Source organism: Myodes glareolus, chromosome 7, assembly GCF_982192425.1.
Source record: "Myodes glareolus chromosome 7, mMyoGla1.1, whole genome shotgun sequence".
NCBI lineage: Eukaryota > Metazoa > Chordata > Mammalia > Rodentia > Cricetidae > Myodes > Myodes glareolus.
Window position 1 is genome coordinate 63,086,280 of NC_142032.1, and position 19,044 is coordinate 63,105,323.

The following is a 19,044-nucleotide window of genomic DNA, read 5'->3' on the forward strand; positions in this document are numbered from 1 at the left end:
TGGCATGCCCATCTGTCTGTCCCTCCTTGTGGGATTGGCTGCCCTGTCAAGGTCTCTCACTCACCACATACCTCCCAGCCTGGGACTCGCTGTCCCTCATGGCCCGCTGCAGGCACTTGGGGAGATGCGCTGTCCCTGCTTGGGGCTGGCTGCTCTTGGGATCCACTGTCTGCTGCCTGCCCCCACTTGGGGCATGGTCTCATGGCCTGCTGCCCACTTCCACCACTCGGGAGCCTGCAGCATTTTACTTAAACCATAACAAGTCAGAGAGGGCTTTTGATTGCTGGACTTTAATACTTGGGTAACTGGACCTTGGTAGTCAGCCTCAGGAGGAGGAAGTGGCCAAGTAAGGGAATAGCTCTTGGTGACTAGTTACAGGAATGTAATCTAACGGTTTTTAGCCAGACAGAGAGAATTGGGAGAAAGGCAAAGCTGGGCAGAGCCACGTGCTCCAGTGGGCGAGTGTCCCTTCATCTATGCCCCACCCCTTTCTAGGGTCTTATACTGTAGCCCATACTTGCTTGCAACTCATGGCCCATGTGGGGGGTTTCACCCTCGTGGGAGTCTTCCTGTCATAGCCTCATGGTGCTGAAGTTATCGATTGGAGTCACTACACTCCACCCCTGTCACATTTTTCTTTCTCTGGTTGGCACTGACAAAACTAATTATTAAAAACTATTTTTGTTTTCCATTTTTGAACTTTAACTTTTGTTTCTACATTTTCTAACGCTTGCAAACATTCATGTTACAGACTCTCAGGATGGGATGAACGTGCATTCATCATGGGCGAATGAAAAAGCAAACACACAAACAAAAGGACTGTCTATCTGGTGAAGGAGCTGGCTGGACCTGAGAGGTGGTCCCTCAGGGGAAGGGAACACCTCACCTGCTCAGAGCAGTGCTAGGCTGTGTCTCTTGACAACGCTTGACTGACCCAAAGCCCTAGAAAGTAAACCATTACGTGTTAAGTGTAAGCATCGTTTCAGTTCTCATAAATTTAATGAGTTGATGAAATTATTGACCGAAGTCATCAGAGTCAGGTCTTACCTGCGATCGGGGTATATTTCTTTGCTATATCTTTATGACATTATAATCCATGTCCTCTTTATTCTGTCTATAAAAAACATTGCTTAGTGGTCAGCAGTACTATTACTGAGGCAAAATTTCAGTTTTAGGTTATATATTTACAGGGAAAAAAAAGTAAAAGAGCTCCACTTAACAGGTTTAAAGAAGTCGGGCAGTGGTGCTATATGCCTTTAATCCTAGCACTCAGAAATGAGAGGCAAGTGGGTATGAGTTCCAGGCAGCCTGGTCTACAAAGGGAGTTCCAGGACAGCCAGGGCTACATAGAGAAACAAAACAAAGAAAAAACAAAGGACAAAAAAAATAGATTTAAAGAAAAATAAGTGCTTAAATAAATATTCTTAAAACTCTCAGATATAGGTAAGAAAAGTGAGTCAATGTCTTCAAGCCGCCAGGAACCAGAAGCACTTGGAGCTTGCTGCTTTGATGAAAAGGGGGTGTGTATGTGGAGCCGTTAGTCTTGAGTACAGTGTAGACAGTGTATAATCCTTCTGGTGTTCAGTTGGCAAATACACTTTATCTGTGACAGAAATTGCTAACAAGAAAAACGACCTCAAGACAACAAGTCTTGTTTGGTGCTCTTGACTTCAGAACACCTTCCTGGTCTGTAGAACAAAGAGCCTGTGCACACAGATAAGCACCGGAGATGCCAGGAAATGTAGCACACAGTTCACCTCTTCAATGGAATGAGGTGCAAAGCTGCTCTTCCTGGAACGCCAGGAATTACGCCATTTTACAGCCTGGTGATCCTTTAGTGTCTGATGAGAGGCTCTGTCTTACCTCCCAGAATTTATGTTTTTACTTATCCAAGACCTTTTTTCCTAAATTTTGAGCCTCGCTTTTCAGCCATGACCCCACTCTTTTTTAAAATTTATTTATTTTTATTTAATATGCATTGGTGTTTTGCAATGGGTATTGGGTTTTACAGACAGACAGTTGTGAGCTGCCATATAGGTGCTGGGAACTGAGTCCCGGGTCATCTGTCATCTCTCCAGTCCCACAAGCCCACTCTTATGAGTGGGGTCCCTTGTGTTTTTTAACAGCCTAAGTGACTTCTATCTTATCTTAGGGTCAGGGCAATCCTAACACCACGGGTGTTATGTTTACCTGAGTCAAGCTCCCTGGACCCTAAATCTTGGGCACTATCTCTGAGTCCACAGTACTCGTTATTGTAAAAGAAGCCAGTAATACTTTGTAAGGACTCTCAAGAGTAGCATGTCTTAAAGTGTGCACTTGGGGCTGAGTTCATTGTTATCTGAATACTTTTCCCCAAATTATGCTGTGCTTAAATATGACTAAAGCAAATGGCCTGGGCCAGACTCTAGAAGTCCTGGTCCAGCACCGGTTACAACAAAATGGGGCTGAGCTGAGTTTCATTCTTGTCTCTTGGTGGATCCTTTTTCCTCTGCCTCCTGAAAAGCCTAAAGGGGAATCACTGCAGTAGTCTCTTTGGTAATTTGTACCCATAGGTTCTTGCCAAGTTAAATGAAATGATGAGTGGTTACTAAGTATCCAGGCCTCTTAAAAAGCAGATACGATTTAGAAACTTGTGTACTGGAGGTTTCTTCATGTGGCAGAGCTATACCGTTTCAGGTTTGTTTACCAAACATGGTTTGACCCACAGTAAATCTTGTGTGTGGAAAAAGCAAGGTTACCAGAAGTTATGAAATGGCATAGTACACAGAAATTGTGAAACAGCACGGCTTTCTGCTGTGCCGATGGGAAGCGTGCTGTATACGGTAAACGGCTCCTAACGGCTTTCTTCCCGCTATTCTCTGGAAAACAGGTGAAAAGGGGCTGAGCGTTCTGAGCGCTGGATGCTAACCGACAATCCTGAAGTAAGGGAGTCACCACCTACGGCAAAATAGGTAGAGAAGCTGTTCGTCTCTTAGGATAGCTGTGATGAGAGACCAGGACCAGGCTTCCAGTTACTGGAGTTCTTTTCTTTTCTTTTGTTTTTCTTTCCTTTTGTAAAAAATATTTATTTGTTATGTATACAATAGTCTGTTTGCGTGTATGCCTGCAGTCCATAAGAAGGCACCAGACCTCACCACAGATGGTTGTGAGTCACCATGTGGTTGCTGGGAATTGAACTCAGGACCTTTGAAAGAGCAGGCAATGCTCTTAACCGCCGAGCCATCTCTCCAGCCCCTACAGAAGTTATTTTCTATAGTTTTGGGTTGTTTAAGTTTCTTTTCCAGCAGAAATGAATGAAGAAGCAAAGAAAATGGAAAACTAGAAAGGGGGGGCGCTGTCATCAATTGACTGAAATGGAATTTTAGATAAGGTTGCCAAAATGAGTTTGGTTGCTGTTTGTTTGTTTTTGAGATAGAGCTCACATGAGAACCAGGCTGGTCTCGAATTCACAGCAGAACCTTAGTCTCAGTGTCTCAAGTGCTGGAACTAGGAAACAAACCACCATGCCCAACCAAAACGAATGCTAATATGAAAGTAAACAGCGGGGGCTGGAGAGATGGCTAAATGGTTAAGAGCACTGAACCCAGAGGAGGTGGGTTCATGTCCCAGCACCCACATGGCAGCTCACAACTGCCTGTAACTCCAACTCCAGGGGATCTGACACCTTCATACCAATACACATAAAATACAGTTAAATAAAATTTAAAAAAGAAAGTAAGCAGAAATCAGACTTTCATCGTCCTGCCTCAATGGCAAAAGTTTGCTCTGGTCTCAGTAAGGGACCGGAAGAGCTTTTCTTTTTTAAGTTACTGGCCTAGGAAAGGAAGATTTTAAGTTTTATCAAGATGCTCCTGTATGTTCTGTATGTACATGCTGTAGGTTGCTGGTTACAAAAATGTGACTTCGTCTGCCTTTGAATTCTTTATCTGTTCTTGAAATATTTGTTATGATTTTTGTTAAATGAATAACTAAGATGTATTTCTCAATTATCTGTGACCCTGTATAGTCACAAGCTTAAACTATTTTATTTATTTATTTTATTTACTTATTTATGGCTAGCCTGGAACTCGGCATATAGAGCTGTGTTGGTTTGCTTTTGGGTTTTTTTTTTGTTTTGTTTTGTTTTTTTTTTTGAGGTCAGTAGTGAATCTACCCATGGGGCAGGGGACAGCACCTGCTCAACATTCCGCAGACACCAGGGGAGCCACAGTTCAGAGCCTTTGCTTTTCTCTGGAGGCCACTGCACACCTTGGGTTCAAACAGAATCCGGAAGAGATGAAACAGACAAATGCAAATGCTGACTTAATATTCAAGAACTGGCTTGTTCACTGGCAGCCAAGGGCCCAGGCTGTGAAGCGCTCCCACAATACATCCTGGGTGCTTCTAGTCAAATACCAGGGTAGATGGAAGCTTAGGCCACACGGTCCCAGTTTTCCGGTCCAGGAACTGGCCCTTTATGTCTTAAGCATCTCCAGGATTTGATGGTGTACCCGATGAGGGTCGGCTCAGCTGAACACTGGATCTCAGCGGCCATATATGGGATATGCTCATGAGCAATTTACCCGGCCAGCCCAGGGTGAACCAACAGCATTGCTGGTATTCCAACCTCTGGCCACAGATGTGGCTGTGTAGGGCTCCATTGACACAAATGTTGGGCACAAGGGTGACTCACTTGTCTTGCAGGTGAATAAGCACATAGTCAAGTCTCCAAAATGAGTCCCACGGTCACATGAGTGAGATGCTGAGGCCAGCTGCCTCTCAGCCACCTCTGCTCTGAGCTATCCCTGGGTTGCTTGGGGTCTTTAGCTAAAGTTGACTCATCATGCTTGGGCACAGTGAGGGTAACTGGCTCACAAGGAGTGGTAAAGGCCGCTCCAAGGCTCAGCCAGGGAGGGACTCTTCCCAACCCAGCAGGCCACTGATGTCTTCTGGAGAAAGAAGTGATGTCCCCAAGCAGTCTAAGACTGGTCCCCAGGAGGCCACGCTTTCCTTCCTCCCTCCCTTCCATTTTCTTCCTCTCCACTTCCTTTCTTCCACCCACCACCTCCCTTCCTTAGTTTTCCTTTTCCTTTCTTCCCTTTATTTTTTAATTAAACAAGGATGGGATTCCTTTCCAATGGCCACATGGCATGCAGTCTCCTAGCAATCTGAATTAGTGTGCCCACCTGCCCCCTTAGCTCTGCAGGGCGTGGCTCTATTTAAACTGCTTGGAGCGACTCTGGGGCATATGAAGCATCCACCAAATGTTTCCCATAGTTTCCCTTCCTCTGGTAAGGGATCTTGCTCAGAGTCATCCTCCCTTTTCCCCATGGTCAACACTGAGTGAAGCTGCTCTGTTTATTCATTTGCTTCGTGTTTTGTTTTGCTTTTCGAGGCAGGGTTTCTCTGTGTAGCCCTAGCTGTCCTGTAGACCAGGCAGGTCTTTGAACAAGCTGGTCTTGAACTCGCGGAAATCTAACTGCCTCTGATTCCTAAAATCTGGGATTAAAGGAGTGTACCACCATGCCTGGCTGTTTTTTTGTGGGTTTTTTTTGTTGTTGTTGTTTGTTTGTTTTGTTTTGTTTTTAATAAATTTCCCACCGGGCGTTGGTGGCACATGCCTTTAATCCCAGCACTCGGGAGGCAGAGGCAGGTGGATCTCTGTGAGTTCAAGGCCAGCCTGGTCTACAAGAGCTAGTTCCAGGACAGGCTCCAAAGCTACAGAGAAAACCTGTCTCGAAAAATAAATAAATAAATAAATAAATAAATAAATAAATAAATAAATAAAATAAATCTCCCAAAATAAAATTATAAAATTTCTTTGTTTTGGACTTCCTCTGGCATTTTTTTCATATAGACCCATGGACCATCACTTAAAAATAAAATAAAACAAAACAACAACCTAAAAAGAGATTTTTGAAAAAAATTTTCTTTTCTTAAGATTTATTTTATTTTATGTGCATTGTTTTGCCTGCATATATGTGTGAGAGAGTCAGATCCCCTGGAACTGGAGTTACAGACAGTTGTGAGCTACTATGTGTGTAGTAGAAATTGAACCTGGGTCCTCTAAAGAGCAACCAGTGCTAACAGCTATTGAGTCAAATCTCCAGCCCCCAAAGTGTGAAGCACTGAGCAAAAACAATATTTGATCTTTGACTATCAAATATCAAGCTAGGTGCTTTTTTTGTTGCTTTTGTTTTGCTTTTCGACAGAATCTAGCCGCAAAGCCCTGGCTGGCCTAGAACTTGCTATGTAGAGCAGGCTAGTCTCAAACTCATAGAGGTCCACCTGCCTCTGCCTGCTAAGTGCTGGGATTAAAGGCGTGCGCCACCCCACCAAGCATCAAATAACCTATTTCTAAATGTCAAAAGGTGCCATGCCACAAATTTGGCAAAGCAGACTGGGAGCACAGGGACATAGTAAAATTTCATTAGGAAAGCTCAGGTCAAGGACTGGAACGCACCCGACAAAGGACAGGGTGCAATAGTCTCCTGTGGACTTCTAATACAGAAGACAGCGAACATTGAGATGGCAGAAGTCCTACCAGTAATCTGACCACTCTGCACTGAAGAACCAACAGAAGACTATTCCGGGGGCTCCGCTTTGCTGCCCCCACCCCGTTGTGCTGATGAAACCTTCTTGAAGCGCCCTCTGTTGATCCTGCCGGTCATCTGTCTGAATGTGGTTTTGCACCTTGCTTCTGTAGCTCGACTTGATCCTAAGACTAAGCTCAAACCTGTGAGCAGGGGTCTTGTCTCAGTGTCTCGGTCGTGGTGTTTCCGGCCAACTTCCAATGGGAGTTCACTGTGTGTCTCTGCCCTCCGCAGAGGCAGAGATCCTCTTCACACCCTATCAGCTTCCTGCTTCAGTCTCTCAGAGAATTTCCCCAAAATCTGCTGGCCATTCTCTACAGTGATAGATACTAAGAATACGTGAACTGTAATGTGTGGCCCAAGAGTTAATATTAGGAATAAGGATTGGCATTAAAAAGCTCGTCTGTGGCTGAGTGGTGGTGGTGCACGCCTTTAATTCCAGCACTCAGGAGACAGAGGCAGGCGGATCTCTGTGAGTTCAAAGCCAACCTGATCTACAAAGTGGGTTCCAGGACAGCCAGGGCTATGTGGAGAAACCCTATTTTGAAAAAAAAAAAAAACCAACTAAACAAACAAACAAAAAAGTCATTTTGCCAACAGCCAGTTATCAAGAGCCAAGCGTGGTGGTGCATACTTTCAATCTTCAAACATGGGAAACAGAGGCAGGCAAATCTCTGTGTATTTGAGGCCAGCCTGGTCTACATAAATAATTCCATGCTAGCTAGGATTATGCAGTGAGAACCATGTCTAGAAGAAGGGAGGAGGGGAGGATGGAGAGAGAGAACAGAGAGAGGAGAGAGAAAGACACACACACACACACACACACACACACAAAGAGAGCTACATAAACACCACACACAGGGCAGGCAGGCAGAGAGACACACGAGACAGAAAGAAGGAAATCAGATTCATTTGGCAAATGACTGCAAAAAAAACCTGACACAGTTTGTCAGTTTATTACCAATCAATATATTCTGACATTGTGGAAAGTAACAATTATACCTGTCTGTTTCTGTCATGATGTACATACATGCATATCTACCTGTTCAGAGTACATACATATCTACCTGTTTGCTATCGACATACCGCCTCTCAAGCGGGACTCTTGAGACTGATTAGGGGCCAGACTCTCGGCCCCCACGATGGTTCAGATGAGGAGCACCTGGGAAGGGGAGGGGAGGTCCTGACCACAGTGCTGGAGAGTTCTAGGCAAGACTTGGTGTGTATGGGACGCCATACTCTCTCTCCCCTGTTCCCAGGGCATACTTGGTGACTGTGAGATCTACAAAGTTTTCTCAGTCCCTTTTGGCCCCTGGAGACACAGAGATATGGCACTGGCTTGGGTGTGGCTGATCTTTACCAGAGCTCATGTTGAGATTGGTCATCAGGGATGCTGGTGGGGTGTCTAAAGAGAAAAACTCCTGAAATGCCCCCAGTAAGTCATAGACAGTCTCTTTTTAATTGCCCGCTGGGCTGTCCTAGGCAGTGTAGCAGGAAGCAGCCTTGACCTCCAGCTTGTTTGAGTTTTAAAGGTAGACCTGCAATTGTGGGTACAGAAAAGCAGCAGTGGGCATCTGCAGTAAGCAAGCAGTTTACAGCAGCGGAGAGATCGGTTCAGTGGCCAGGCATTCTCATGACCTTCAGGTCAGGCACATACTGTATAGGAATTTATGGCTGGTCCAGAGGCCAGTTTACCCAAGACAGTTCTAGCACTTGGTGTTCTGAGGAATACTTTCATATTCAGCATCCCACTACACGGGGCCTTGAGCAGTTCTCATGGTGAGGGAGGATCCATCCTCACAAAGGGGTTATCACTGGAAAACTGGTCAACCTGAGAACTTCTAGGTTCAGTTCTTTATTATATAACATACCCAGTCTCAGAGACTCTGCTGTAGCAATGGTAGCCAGGCAGAGGCAGGCTGGGACTCTAGCCGTTAACGCCTGCGTTGGTATTCAGGAGACAGAACAACTAGTTCATACATGCCGTCAGCTTTACAAAACCCTGTTTGATCTCAGAGGCAACAGTCACGGTGTCTGCCCTCACTGCCTCTCCTCTGTACTGGTTCCTCGTCCCTGGACTCCTCAGACCCTCGGTGTCTCACTCTCTTGAGTGCCTGTTCACAAAGTGGGGTCCTGGTGATCTTCAGGATTCAGTGGATGAGGGTGCCCCTCATCTCTTTCTGGGGCCCTGCTGTCCAGCCCCCAGTTAGGTGCTCCTTCACGGTGGCAGGCTGGCTGTGGAAGTCATACTACAATTATATTCTCCCATCCACTTGGTGCCCCAGGGTCTGTGCAGCTGATTAGGATCACTGGTTAGGATGGAAGGGATGGTGGATTCCTTTCGGTCCTGTTTTCCCACTAACTGAATCTTTCCCCAACCTGTGTTGCCGGAGTATGAAGCCACTGCAAGAAGAGGACCCTGCATGCGCTTGCTGTCTGGCTCCACATTGCTTGGTCTCTTGCAGCCCAAGCTGAGGATGCAATGCTTGCATTCCATGCAGGACTGGGCCCGAGGGGAGCCTGCGCTATTCCCTTGGACACTGCCATGTTGAGAAGCCCACTCTACAGCATGAGCTGCAGTGAACAGGGATGTGGCAGTCGGTCCTGCTAAGTCAGAGCTCCTACCCAGAAGCCCCACAGCTCATGGGCATGTCCACTTAGCCTAGCTGCACTGTCCAAAGATGGAAGTACTAGGAGTGGGCCTGAGGTCTCAAGGAAATGACCACACAATTCAAAATATTTTGGCCAAGCAATAAGTTTTAGGTTCCTAGCACCCATGTTAGGCAGCTCACAACAACGTATGACTTCCGGTCCAGGGTGTCTGACACCCTCCTCTGGTCTCCTCCGGCATCTGCACTTACGTTCATTTAGTCTCCCAAAGACACACATAATTCAAAACTATCAAAATAAATCCTGGGTTTTTTTTTTTTTTTTTTTTTTTGGTTTTCCGAGACAGGGTTTCTCTGTAGTTTTGGAGCCTGTCCTAGAACTCACTCTGTAGACCATGCTGACCTTGGACAAAATAAATCTTTTTTTTTTTTTTAAAGATTTATTTATTTATTTATTATGTATACAACATTCTGCCTCCATGCATGCCTGTACACCAGAAGAGGGTGCCAGATCTCATTACAGATGGTTGTGAGCCACCATGTGGTTGCTGGGAATTGAACTCAGAACCTCTGGAAGAGCAGCCAGTGCTCTTAACCACTGAGCCATCTCTCCAGCCCCAAAATAAATCTTTTAAAAATTACTGATGAAATATATGTGCCAAACTTTATTTAAAAATTATCTTCCCCCCTCATGAAATATTGATAGTTTTAGTTTTGTGTTTTTTAATTTATTTATTTTATTGCATTGGTGTTTTGCCATGGTCCCCTGGAACTGGAGTTATGGACAGTTGTGAGCCACCACATGGGTACTAGGATTTGAACTCGGGTCCTCTGGAAGAGCAGTCGGTGCTCTTAACCACTGAGCCATCTCTCCAGCCTCTGTTACTAGTGTTGACTGTCAATTTGACACAACCTAGAGTCATCTGGGAAGAAATTCCTAGTGAGGAATTCTCTAGATCAGGTTGGCCGGTGGGCCTGTCTATGAGGGTCTGTCTAGTTTGTTAATTGATGTTCTCTGTTGTGGAGAGCGCCATTCCCTAGGCAGGGGTGCCTAGAAAGCATGAGAGGAGAAAGCTGGCAGAGAGCAAGCAGGTAGGTGAGCCGGCAGGGATGAGTGCAGATGCGATGTGAACTAGCTGCTTTTGCGTTCCTGCCTTTACATTTCTGAAACGACGGTGGTAACCTGGGAATTGTAAGCAAATAAATTGTTTTTTTTCTCTAAGTTGCTTTCTGTCAGGGTATCTGTCACAGCACCAGAACTGAAACTAGACCACCAACTCCTCAAAAATTCAGTGTGTATGGTGATGGCGCATGCCTTTAATCCCAGCACTGGGGAGACAGAGGCAGGCTGATCTCTGTGAGTTCAAGGCCAGCCTGGTCTACAAGAGCTGGTTCCAGGACAGGCACCAAAGCTACAGAGAAACCTTGTCTCGAAAAACCAAACCAAAACAAACCAAAACAAAATCCAGTGTGTGCTTTATGTTTCATGCACCGGGTGAGCTGCACCACATTCTAAAGGCTCATGGTCACATAGACTACCTTGGAGAAGAGCCAGGGCAGTAGCTTCAAGGGACACAGAAGTCCAGGTGGATGGGACAAGAGGGTCCCTGGAGGCCTTGCCTTGCTGTGGGAGACTGGCCCTGGGGTTTCTAAGAACACAGCAGAAGAAGCAGGTAGCCTAGCCCCTGCAAGTGTGACAGAGGGCCCAGACCCAGGGGCGGGGACCATTCCAGGATCTTGGTTTCTGTGATTTAGGAGAAACCTAGTAGCACATTCATGCACACGCAAGCATCCGCTTACCTCCCTCTGATCTGATTTCCCCATCTTTCCGTGAGGATGTGCTGAGGCAAGAAGAAAAGACTGCAATTTCAGGAAGGCCTTGGCCAACTTCACATTGCACCTCCTGCGGCTCCGCTGGGTGGGGTTCAGACCCACCCATCTCACCCCCAAACTCCAAGTCTTCCAATAAAATGATAGAAGATGAGAAGGAACGGTGGGATCTCACAAATCCATTCGTCTAGCCCTGCAAGGGTGCCATGTGCTTGGAATAAATGGTCTAGTCCTTCCAGCATGACTCCTCTTCAGCCTGTGAGCAGAGCCTGGGCCTGAGAGGCACCAACCACATTGCCCATTGGCTCTGGGACAAGAAGGGTGACAGCAATCTGTGGCTCTCTCCAGCCCTGGTCCAAAGCATGTCAGCCAGTAAAAGGGCATGGATTTCCGCAGAGAAGGTTCCTCCAGTGGAGACTAGCTTTGGGGCCACTGGGGAAGGCACTACGGTAGAGGGCTGCAGCATCCTGGCTAGGAAAATGGCTGCTGCTGGCCTGGGCTGGGGAGACTCCCAGGCCTGCAGAAAGCACCAGTACTTTTATTCTAAGCAGGAAAATAGAGGGCCAAGTCCTGTCGCGGGTTCTAGTACAAGAGGTTTGTTCTCCTGACCCTTACCTTTCTAGAACCCTATCCTAGCGTACCGCTCCATAAGCCGTTTCCACATCCCACTTCCAGGCAGCTCATTGGTTTACAGACAACGGGAGCGGAAATTTCTGAGAAAGCAGAACTTTGAAGAGGCTGTTGAGCCCACCCGCAGCATCCGGACCTCACTCCGCAAAGGGTTATATATGAGCCCAGGACTCCACTATCTACAGGAACTTCCAACTTCCTTGAAACAAGAGCGTCCTTTAAACACAAGACATGGTCAAGGAGGACTCCAGCTCCAGGTCCACCGTGGTGAACATCAGCAGCAGCGATGTCCCAAAGGATTATGTGACCTGGTCCACATTTAACACAGTGTTCCTGAACTCCTGTTGCCTGGGCTTCCTTGCCTATGTCTTCTCTGTGAAGGTGAGTGTCCTCGCCGTGGGGGTGATGGGGCAAGAAGGTGTGTGTGGGGCTGAGGCGCTTCCTTCCCAGAGGGCACCTGGGATATGTACAGCCTTGTGTTTGTGCATGCGTGACACTCTGTGTTTGGTGTCCGGTATGTACCTGTGTTTTGTGTCTGTAGACTGTGTATACAGCATATAGCGCAAGTGAATTTTATGTGTCTTGGAGACCCTCCTAGGTGGGCAAAGGGTAAGGCTGCCTAGGGATTCTAGATGAGACTGTCTCCACTCTAGAGAACTTCTCCTGACTGCTTAGCTTCTGGAATGCCCATTCACCCTGCAGCCTAGGGCACCAGTCTGTGTGAAAACAGGGCTTACAGAACACAGTACCCCACGGTAGGACGAGCAGAGAGTGCTGGGCTCTGCGGGACCGTCTGAGTGTGTAAGAGGGAGGGGGTCCTTGCGCTGAGGGAGGAGATGGCAGCGGGTAGGAAGGACAGTGGGGGAACTGAGGCAGAGCACCTGGCTCTCGGACGACTTGCTCCAAGTCCACACTGATTATCTGGTCTCCTCCAGTCCAGGGACAGGAAGATGGCGGGCGATGTGATTGGGGCCCAGAGCTACGCTACAACTGCCAAACGTCTGAACATCGGTGCCGTGGCCGTCTCCATCTTCATGTTCATCGTGGTGATTATCATTCTAACCCAAAGAAAATAGACGATAGCTACTAAGGATGGCACTCCACGAAGTATGTGCTCTTCGTATACAGAGTCAGTGGATTAAATTCTCCCCTGCACTGTTTCCTCGGGGAATGCATGCATGCACTCCGCCCTTCCCAGCCGCCCCTCATCCTGGCCCCCCGACCTGTCACTGGACTCCTCGTGGGATTGTTACCCTCACACATCTGCTCACAGAGGAGCCAATAAAGTATGCGGGGTAGCAATTGTGCTGTGACTCTCTGTCCCCCAACCGGTCCTGTCCTGAACTTACTCAGGGTTTTCCTGGCTTCCTTCTTGTTTAAGAGGAGCTGTAGGGGCAGAGTGCAGGGTCTTCACAGCCAGGAAGGTTTCTGGCCTCTTGCTGGAGACAACAGTTGACCAGCAGCCTGCATAGGGTCCTCTTTCACTTAGCAGGCAAAGGCAGGCAGTAACGTATTTCTCCCAGAACCTCCAGCACGGCACCAGGGTTGCAGCCAGAATGCCTTCAAAGCAGTGAGGACTTAAAAGAATTTCCTACCTATCTAAAGAAAAGAGATGTACACATCCCATCCGAGGGTCATGCCTTCTTTATTTCCAGCTCTCATTCTCTGCTCCCATCCTCTCTGTTCACACAGCTTATATACACATTCAACAACAAACCTCAGACAGTAAACGAGGCTACAAAGGCGATTTGTCAGGGCCATGGTACATTCCTTGAGTAAAACCATAAGGGACACCTGCAAAATAAACTTGTCAGCTACCGATTAGTAGGCAGTTGTAAAAGGGAGCATACGGCAGTGGCCTTGTCTCTTAAGAGGGTTGCTTACTGCAGAGGCAGGCGACCTCTGTGAGTTCGAGGCCAGCCTGGTCTACAAGAGCTAGTTCCAGGAGAGGCTCCAAAGCTACAGAAAGAAACCCTGTCTCGAACAATCAAAATTAAAAAAGAAAAAGAAAAGAAAAAAAAAAAGGAAGGTTGCTTACAAGGGGTTAGAGAAGAGAAAGGCTAAACTATTGAGGGGTCTAAGAAAGAAATAAAGAAGTTGTGTATTATTCTACATTTCTTAAGCATATCAAGCTTTATTTATTTATTGGTTTGTTTGTTTGTCTTCGAGACAGGGTTTCTCTGTAGCTCTGGAGCCTGTCCTGGAACTAGCTCTTGTAGACCAGGTTGGCCTCGAACTCACAGAGATCCGACTGCCTCTGCCTCCCGAGTGCTGGGATTAAAGAAGTGCACCGCTACCACTTGGTGTATATTAAGTTTTAGAAACTGACATTGTGTGATTAACAAGACATGAAGGTGTTGTGTCCCCCCCCCCCCGCCGCCCCTGTCCCCCAGCCTTAATGACTGGAGGCCATTTGTGAGCATCTATGAGTAACCATGGCAACCCACAGGAGGCAGGGTGAATAATGCTGAGTGCTTTTATCAAGGCTGGTATTGAAAGTGTTCCAAGTCAAAAGATACATATTCTTATCCTGCAAGCAGCCTCAGAGCACAAGGAGGGAATTTATGGGAAGGAAGCTAGTAGCTTTTGGTGGTGGGGGCAGGGTTTTTCTGTAGCTTTGGAGCCTGTCCTGGAACTAGCTCTGATAGACCAGGCTGGCCTCGAACTCACAGAGGTACTTCTGCCTCTGGCTCCAGAGTGCTGGGATTAAAGGTGTGTGCCACCACTGCCTGGTTTATAAAGGTATATTTCATTCACCAGAAGTACACAGCAGAAGAGGAAGTCATCCTGTCAATCTACAGGAACAATAGTGTCCAACAGATGAGGAACACACTGCCAACAGTTGTAGGAAGAATCCTATGGCTATTTTGGTGTGGGGGAATCAGGTTGGCACACAAGAGAATTATAGACAGACACAGACAGTATTTATAGGCAATGGACTTATACATATTGTTTATGAGTTTATCTTCCATCAGATACATCTGGCGGATTGACCTTATAAATATCATCTGCCATCTACTGTGTATTTTTGTGGACCCCGACAGTAACTAAGCATTGCCTCCCTCTGGCTTCATGTACTTGGAGCAGCCAGGAAAGGTGCAGAGCCACAAGCCAGGAAGTCCTCAGTCCAGAGATAAAGAGCCAGTCTAGGGTCCTCCCATTTCAGGAGGAAGAAGCCTCGACCCAGATAAACTGTGTCCAGAATTTCTGTAGTGACTTCCAGCTTGGATTCTGGGCAAACTGTTTGTAGTTCCTGCTGAGCACTGTAAAGGGGCAAAGACCCTTATCTTCTCACCCATGTCTTACAGGTTTATTTCAGGTCAGGTTGGGGTGGGCAGCAGGAGGTGAACAGAGTCTTCACTGCTGACGGAGCACATTATCGCTCTGTGGGGCCTCAGATCTGAGATGGGGAGGGCAGGTCTCCATGGGCCTTGGCACCCTTCACCATTAGTCTGTACTCAAAATTCACCTACCCTCTTCCTGGATGCCCTTGGTGCCTGAGTTTTCTTCCACCTCATTTCGGGCACCCACACATCTTTAGAGCCTCTGGGTGGCACTGTCTTCCTGTGTTGGTACATGGCATGGGTTCTAGTCCTGGTTTCTGATCATCTTGTGAGGCTAACCAGGTTTAGAGATGCCCTCTTCACCGAGGTTCAAGGTTCCGGAGCAGGATCCCTCCCTTCACTGTCTTGGGAGCTGACCCTGTCTTAGGAAGACAGGGACCCTACTAGCAGTGAAGACCGAGGATCCCACTGGGAGAACAGCTATGATACTGGAGGGGAGCGACTCAGCCAGACCCAGTCACAGGGAGAAATCAAGGCCTTGTTTGCATGGGTCAAGGAGCAAGAGCTTTTGAGAAGAACCCAGTGTGGCATCCCCACTAAAACTCATGGCCCTGGGCCTTCAATGTGCTCATCCTCAGACCCAGATCGGGACTGAATGAAGGTAGAGACCTCAGGACACAGTCCCTGTGGTCACACGTCAGGCCTTCCTAATGCCGCATATGAACAATGCTTGGCAACTATCCGGAAGGCAGGGAAACTCCAGATATGTTAACACCATGGAGCACAGGAACCAGGCTGTGATCTCCAGACTGAACACCGTCCTAACCGCCTGTCTGAGGTGGAACACATGAGGCTAGATATGACTAGGATTTACTACAATCCATGAGTGACGTCACAGTGGAGCTGCCTGTTCTGGTGCAAGCTCCACCTGAGCCCCTGGCACCCGTGTACCCAGAGAGTCTGGGATGATTAGGTGGAAGCCCCATCTCTCCCTAGACCCTGCCTGCCAAGAGTTAGCCCCTCCCCAGGGCTGCTCAAGACCCTGCCCATAACTCTGCCCTGTGTGTGCCCTTACATTCTGCCCCTGCCTTTCTGAGGGTCACCCAGGAGTGCTCTGCTTTGCATTTCCCTGTTTATTAAATCTGGATTTATTAATTCGATCTGATATGACTTATTGCATCGGAAGCAGAGGAATCCAGCAAACGGGGATCCAACACTTACCACTGCTCAGCCATGGAGAGTCCCCATGCTTACTTCCCACTCACCAAAGGTGTAATTGGAGCAGAACTCCAATTCTGCTGTTACAATTCCCCATTGTGTTGGTGACCAGTAGGGTGCCCGACAACTACAGGGTAGGGGGGTCAGCTGAGTGGGAAGACTCCAAGTTGTTCCCTACTCCAAGCCGGAAAGTAAACAAAGCAATGTCTCATCCTAAAAAGACAGCAGAGAAACCCCTGGCCCGCAGCCTACACTGAGTGGGGTGCTGGTCCCACCCATTGTCCTCACTCATTCTGGCAGTGTGACAGGACAGAGGGTCTCTGGTAGGATTAAGCCAGCACCAGCCAATAGGATTGCAAAGAGGGGTGACTGCAGGAGGTGCTGATAACCCTGTGAGGAACTCAAGGAAGAGAGTGAATGAAACGATTAGAACCTGGGAACTGAGGGAGCCCCAAACCCCAAGACTCGGAGCTCTAGGAAGGGTGGGTGCTGCAAGACGCCTTGAAGCAGGTCTGGTAACCCTCTCCTTGCAGTGCTACCAAGACAGAAAGTGAGTACAACCCCTAACAGGAGAGTCCAGGCCAGGCCTCCCTGTTGTCAGGGAAGGGTAGCACGACCAGGAGCAGCTTTGGGGGGAGCCACAGCCCTTACCCCACTATGTACTTGAGAAGGCTCTTCTGGCACAGTGACGGTCCTCAGTGGCCATTCCACTAGCACGAATAAATCGTGGAAGGATGGAGGAAAAGGGAGTTGGAGAAACACAAAAAAGCCAGCCCTGGGCCATGAGGTCACAGCCATGTGACCTGGGACCATCCAGTCCTAACACCAAAGTCCAGTGACTAACCATGTTAGGGCACTAGGTCTCTGCAAAAGGAGACACAAGGTACAGTTCGCCCCAACCTCTGCCTGCACCGAAGCCAGAAGAACTGGCCTCTAAAGTGAGTGTTGTGGGCTCTGTGGGCACCCTTAATTGCTGGGAGCAGAGAGGGTTCTGCCGGGCCTGCCTGGGACCTTGGCAGGGGCAGTGAAGCCTGCAGTTGTTAGCCTGAGCTCCAGATACTGCAGGACCCTCTCACACACAATCAGTGAAGTTGGGCCGTGGGACAAGTCCTGACTTGGGTTCCAGGACAGGAAGTTCCCCCGTTCACAGTCTTTCCTGACATCCTGCCCTGGAGTAATTTGATCCACAGAACTTTTAGATCCACGCCCCTCAGAACTCAGCCAATTCTCATTAAGCCAAAATTCAGGAAAAGGAAACTTCTGAGAAACCGAAACTGCTGGAGAGAGGGTGGACCCACGGTACTTCATCCTCTACCCTTCACTGCTGGCTTTGCTCGGGACCATGAGCCACACTTCTCAAGCCTTCCTGACTGCTCCCAATGGGGGACATCCCCCAAACTACGAAAGAATCAAGGAAGAATATGAGGTGGCTGAGCTGGGGGGACCCCACGGCTCCACTTCTGTCAGAACCACCGTGATCAACATGCCCAGAGAGGTCGCTGTGCCGGACCATGTGGTCTGGTCCCTGTTCAATACGCTCTTCTTGAATTTCTGCTGCTTGGGTTTCATTGCCTATGCCTACTCTGTGAAGGTGAGTGTGGTGGGGGTGGAAGCGATGGTGTAAGGTGTGTGGGAGCTGGGTGGTGGTGCACACCTTCAATCCCAACTCTCAGGAGGCAGAGGCAGAGGCAGGCAGATCTCTTTGAGTTTGAGGCCAATATGGTCTATAAAGGGAGTTCTAGGATAGTCAGAGCTAAGCAGTGAAATCCTGTCTTGAAAAACTTAGAACAACAACAACAACAAAATTTGTGTGTGAGCCTGAAGCTCCATCTATCCAGAAGGCACCTAGGTGTGGGGGGGTCCTTTGTTTAAAATGTTTGTATGCATTCTTCTGTGGTGTGCATGTATGGGGATATGTGCGTATGTGTGTGCGTGCACGCACACGCATGTATGAGCGTATACATGTGTGTTGGCTTAAAGATGCTCTATGGCAGGTATAGGGTGAGGCTGCCTGGGAATCCTGGGTCAAGACTATCCCAAGGCAGTCTCGAGGAATTCCCAGAGTGCCCCCTTCGCCTTGCACACTGGGGAGTTAGCCTGTGTGGAAAATGCCCAGGAGATTCATGGGGAACACTCCATGGTGGGGATAGCAGCAAGTTCTAGGGCCACCTGCATAGACAGAGTATGTAAAATGTTCCTGACCTAAGCAGGAGAGATGCAGTCCACAGGGAGTATGATGAGAAAAGCATCCGAGCATTTGCCCAGCAGCAACAGGGCCACTGACCGTCTGCTCTGCTCCAGTCCAGGGACAGGAAGATGGTGGGCGATGTGACTGGAGCCCAGGCCTACGCCTCCACTGCCAAGTGCCTCAACATCAGCGCGCTGGTCCTCAGCATCCTCACGGTTGTCGTTACCATCATTGCTGTGGTCTGCATCGCTGTGTCCGCCGGTCGTCTCTACACTTAATAGAGGATTCTGGCTTTTGGTCCTGATACGTGCTCCACCATCCACTGCTGCCTTCCTCCTTGCTCCTTTACCCCTGCCTGTATATACAGATGTAACCTCACAGCTCTGTCCCTAGCGGATTCAATAAAGTACACACGGTAGCTACTGTGCTTTGACTGGTCATATTCAGCTTACCCCTCAATCTTCCTCTCTTTGGGGTGGGCAGGTTGCTTATTCTCAATTTGGCAGCAATCGGCCTATTGCTGGGGACATTTGCTAGCCAAGTCCTGGATGGTATTTGGCTACACCAGGCAGGAAGAACCTGAGCTTCATCCAACCCTGGCCCCATATTCCAACGGCATTCAGCTCAGTTCAGAAGTGGAGGACCACCAGGTCAGAGTCCTTTTCTTCCAGGAAGAAGAAAACTCTGACTCAGACAAGATGTGTTCGCTGGGT

At 48.2% G+C, this 19,044-nt stretch overlaps 2 protein-coding genes across 2 annotated transcripts; both read left to right on the top strand.

Annotated features, from left to right (window-relative positions):
• The first annotated feature begins 11,776 nt into the window (after positions 1-11,776).
• LOC125415883 (interferon-induced transmembrane protein 2-like) lies at positions 11,777-12,943 on the top strand. The gene is made up of 2 exons (XM_048458470.3): positions 11,777-12,022; positions 12,577-12,943. Exons 1-2 carry the CDS (start codon positions 11,873-11,875, stop codon positions 12,715-12,717), a joined length of 291 nt encoding a protein of 96 aa, XP_048314427.1. The 5' UTR covers positions 11,777-11,872; the 3' UTR covers positions 12,718-12,943.
• A 4,055-nt stretch (positions 12,944-16,998) lies between these two features.
• Positions 16,999-18,754, top strand: LOC125415780 (interferon-induced transmembrane protein 3). The gene is made up of 2 exons (XM_048458298.3): positions 16,999-17,734; positions 18,445-18,754. Exons 1-2 carry the CDS (start codon positions 17,486-17,488, stop codon positions 18,607-18,609), a joined length of 414 nt encoding a protein of 137 aa, XP_048314255.1. The 5' UTR covers positions 16,999-17,485; the 3' UTR covers positions 18,610-18,754.
• The last annotated feature ends 290 nt before the right edge of the window (positions 18,755-19,044 follow it).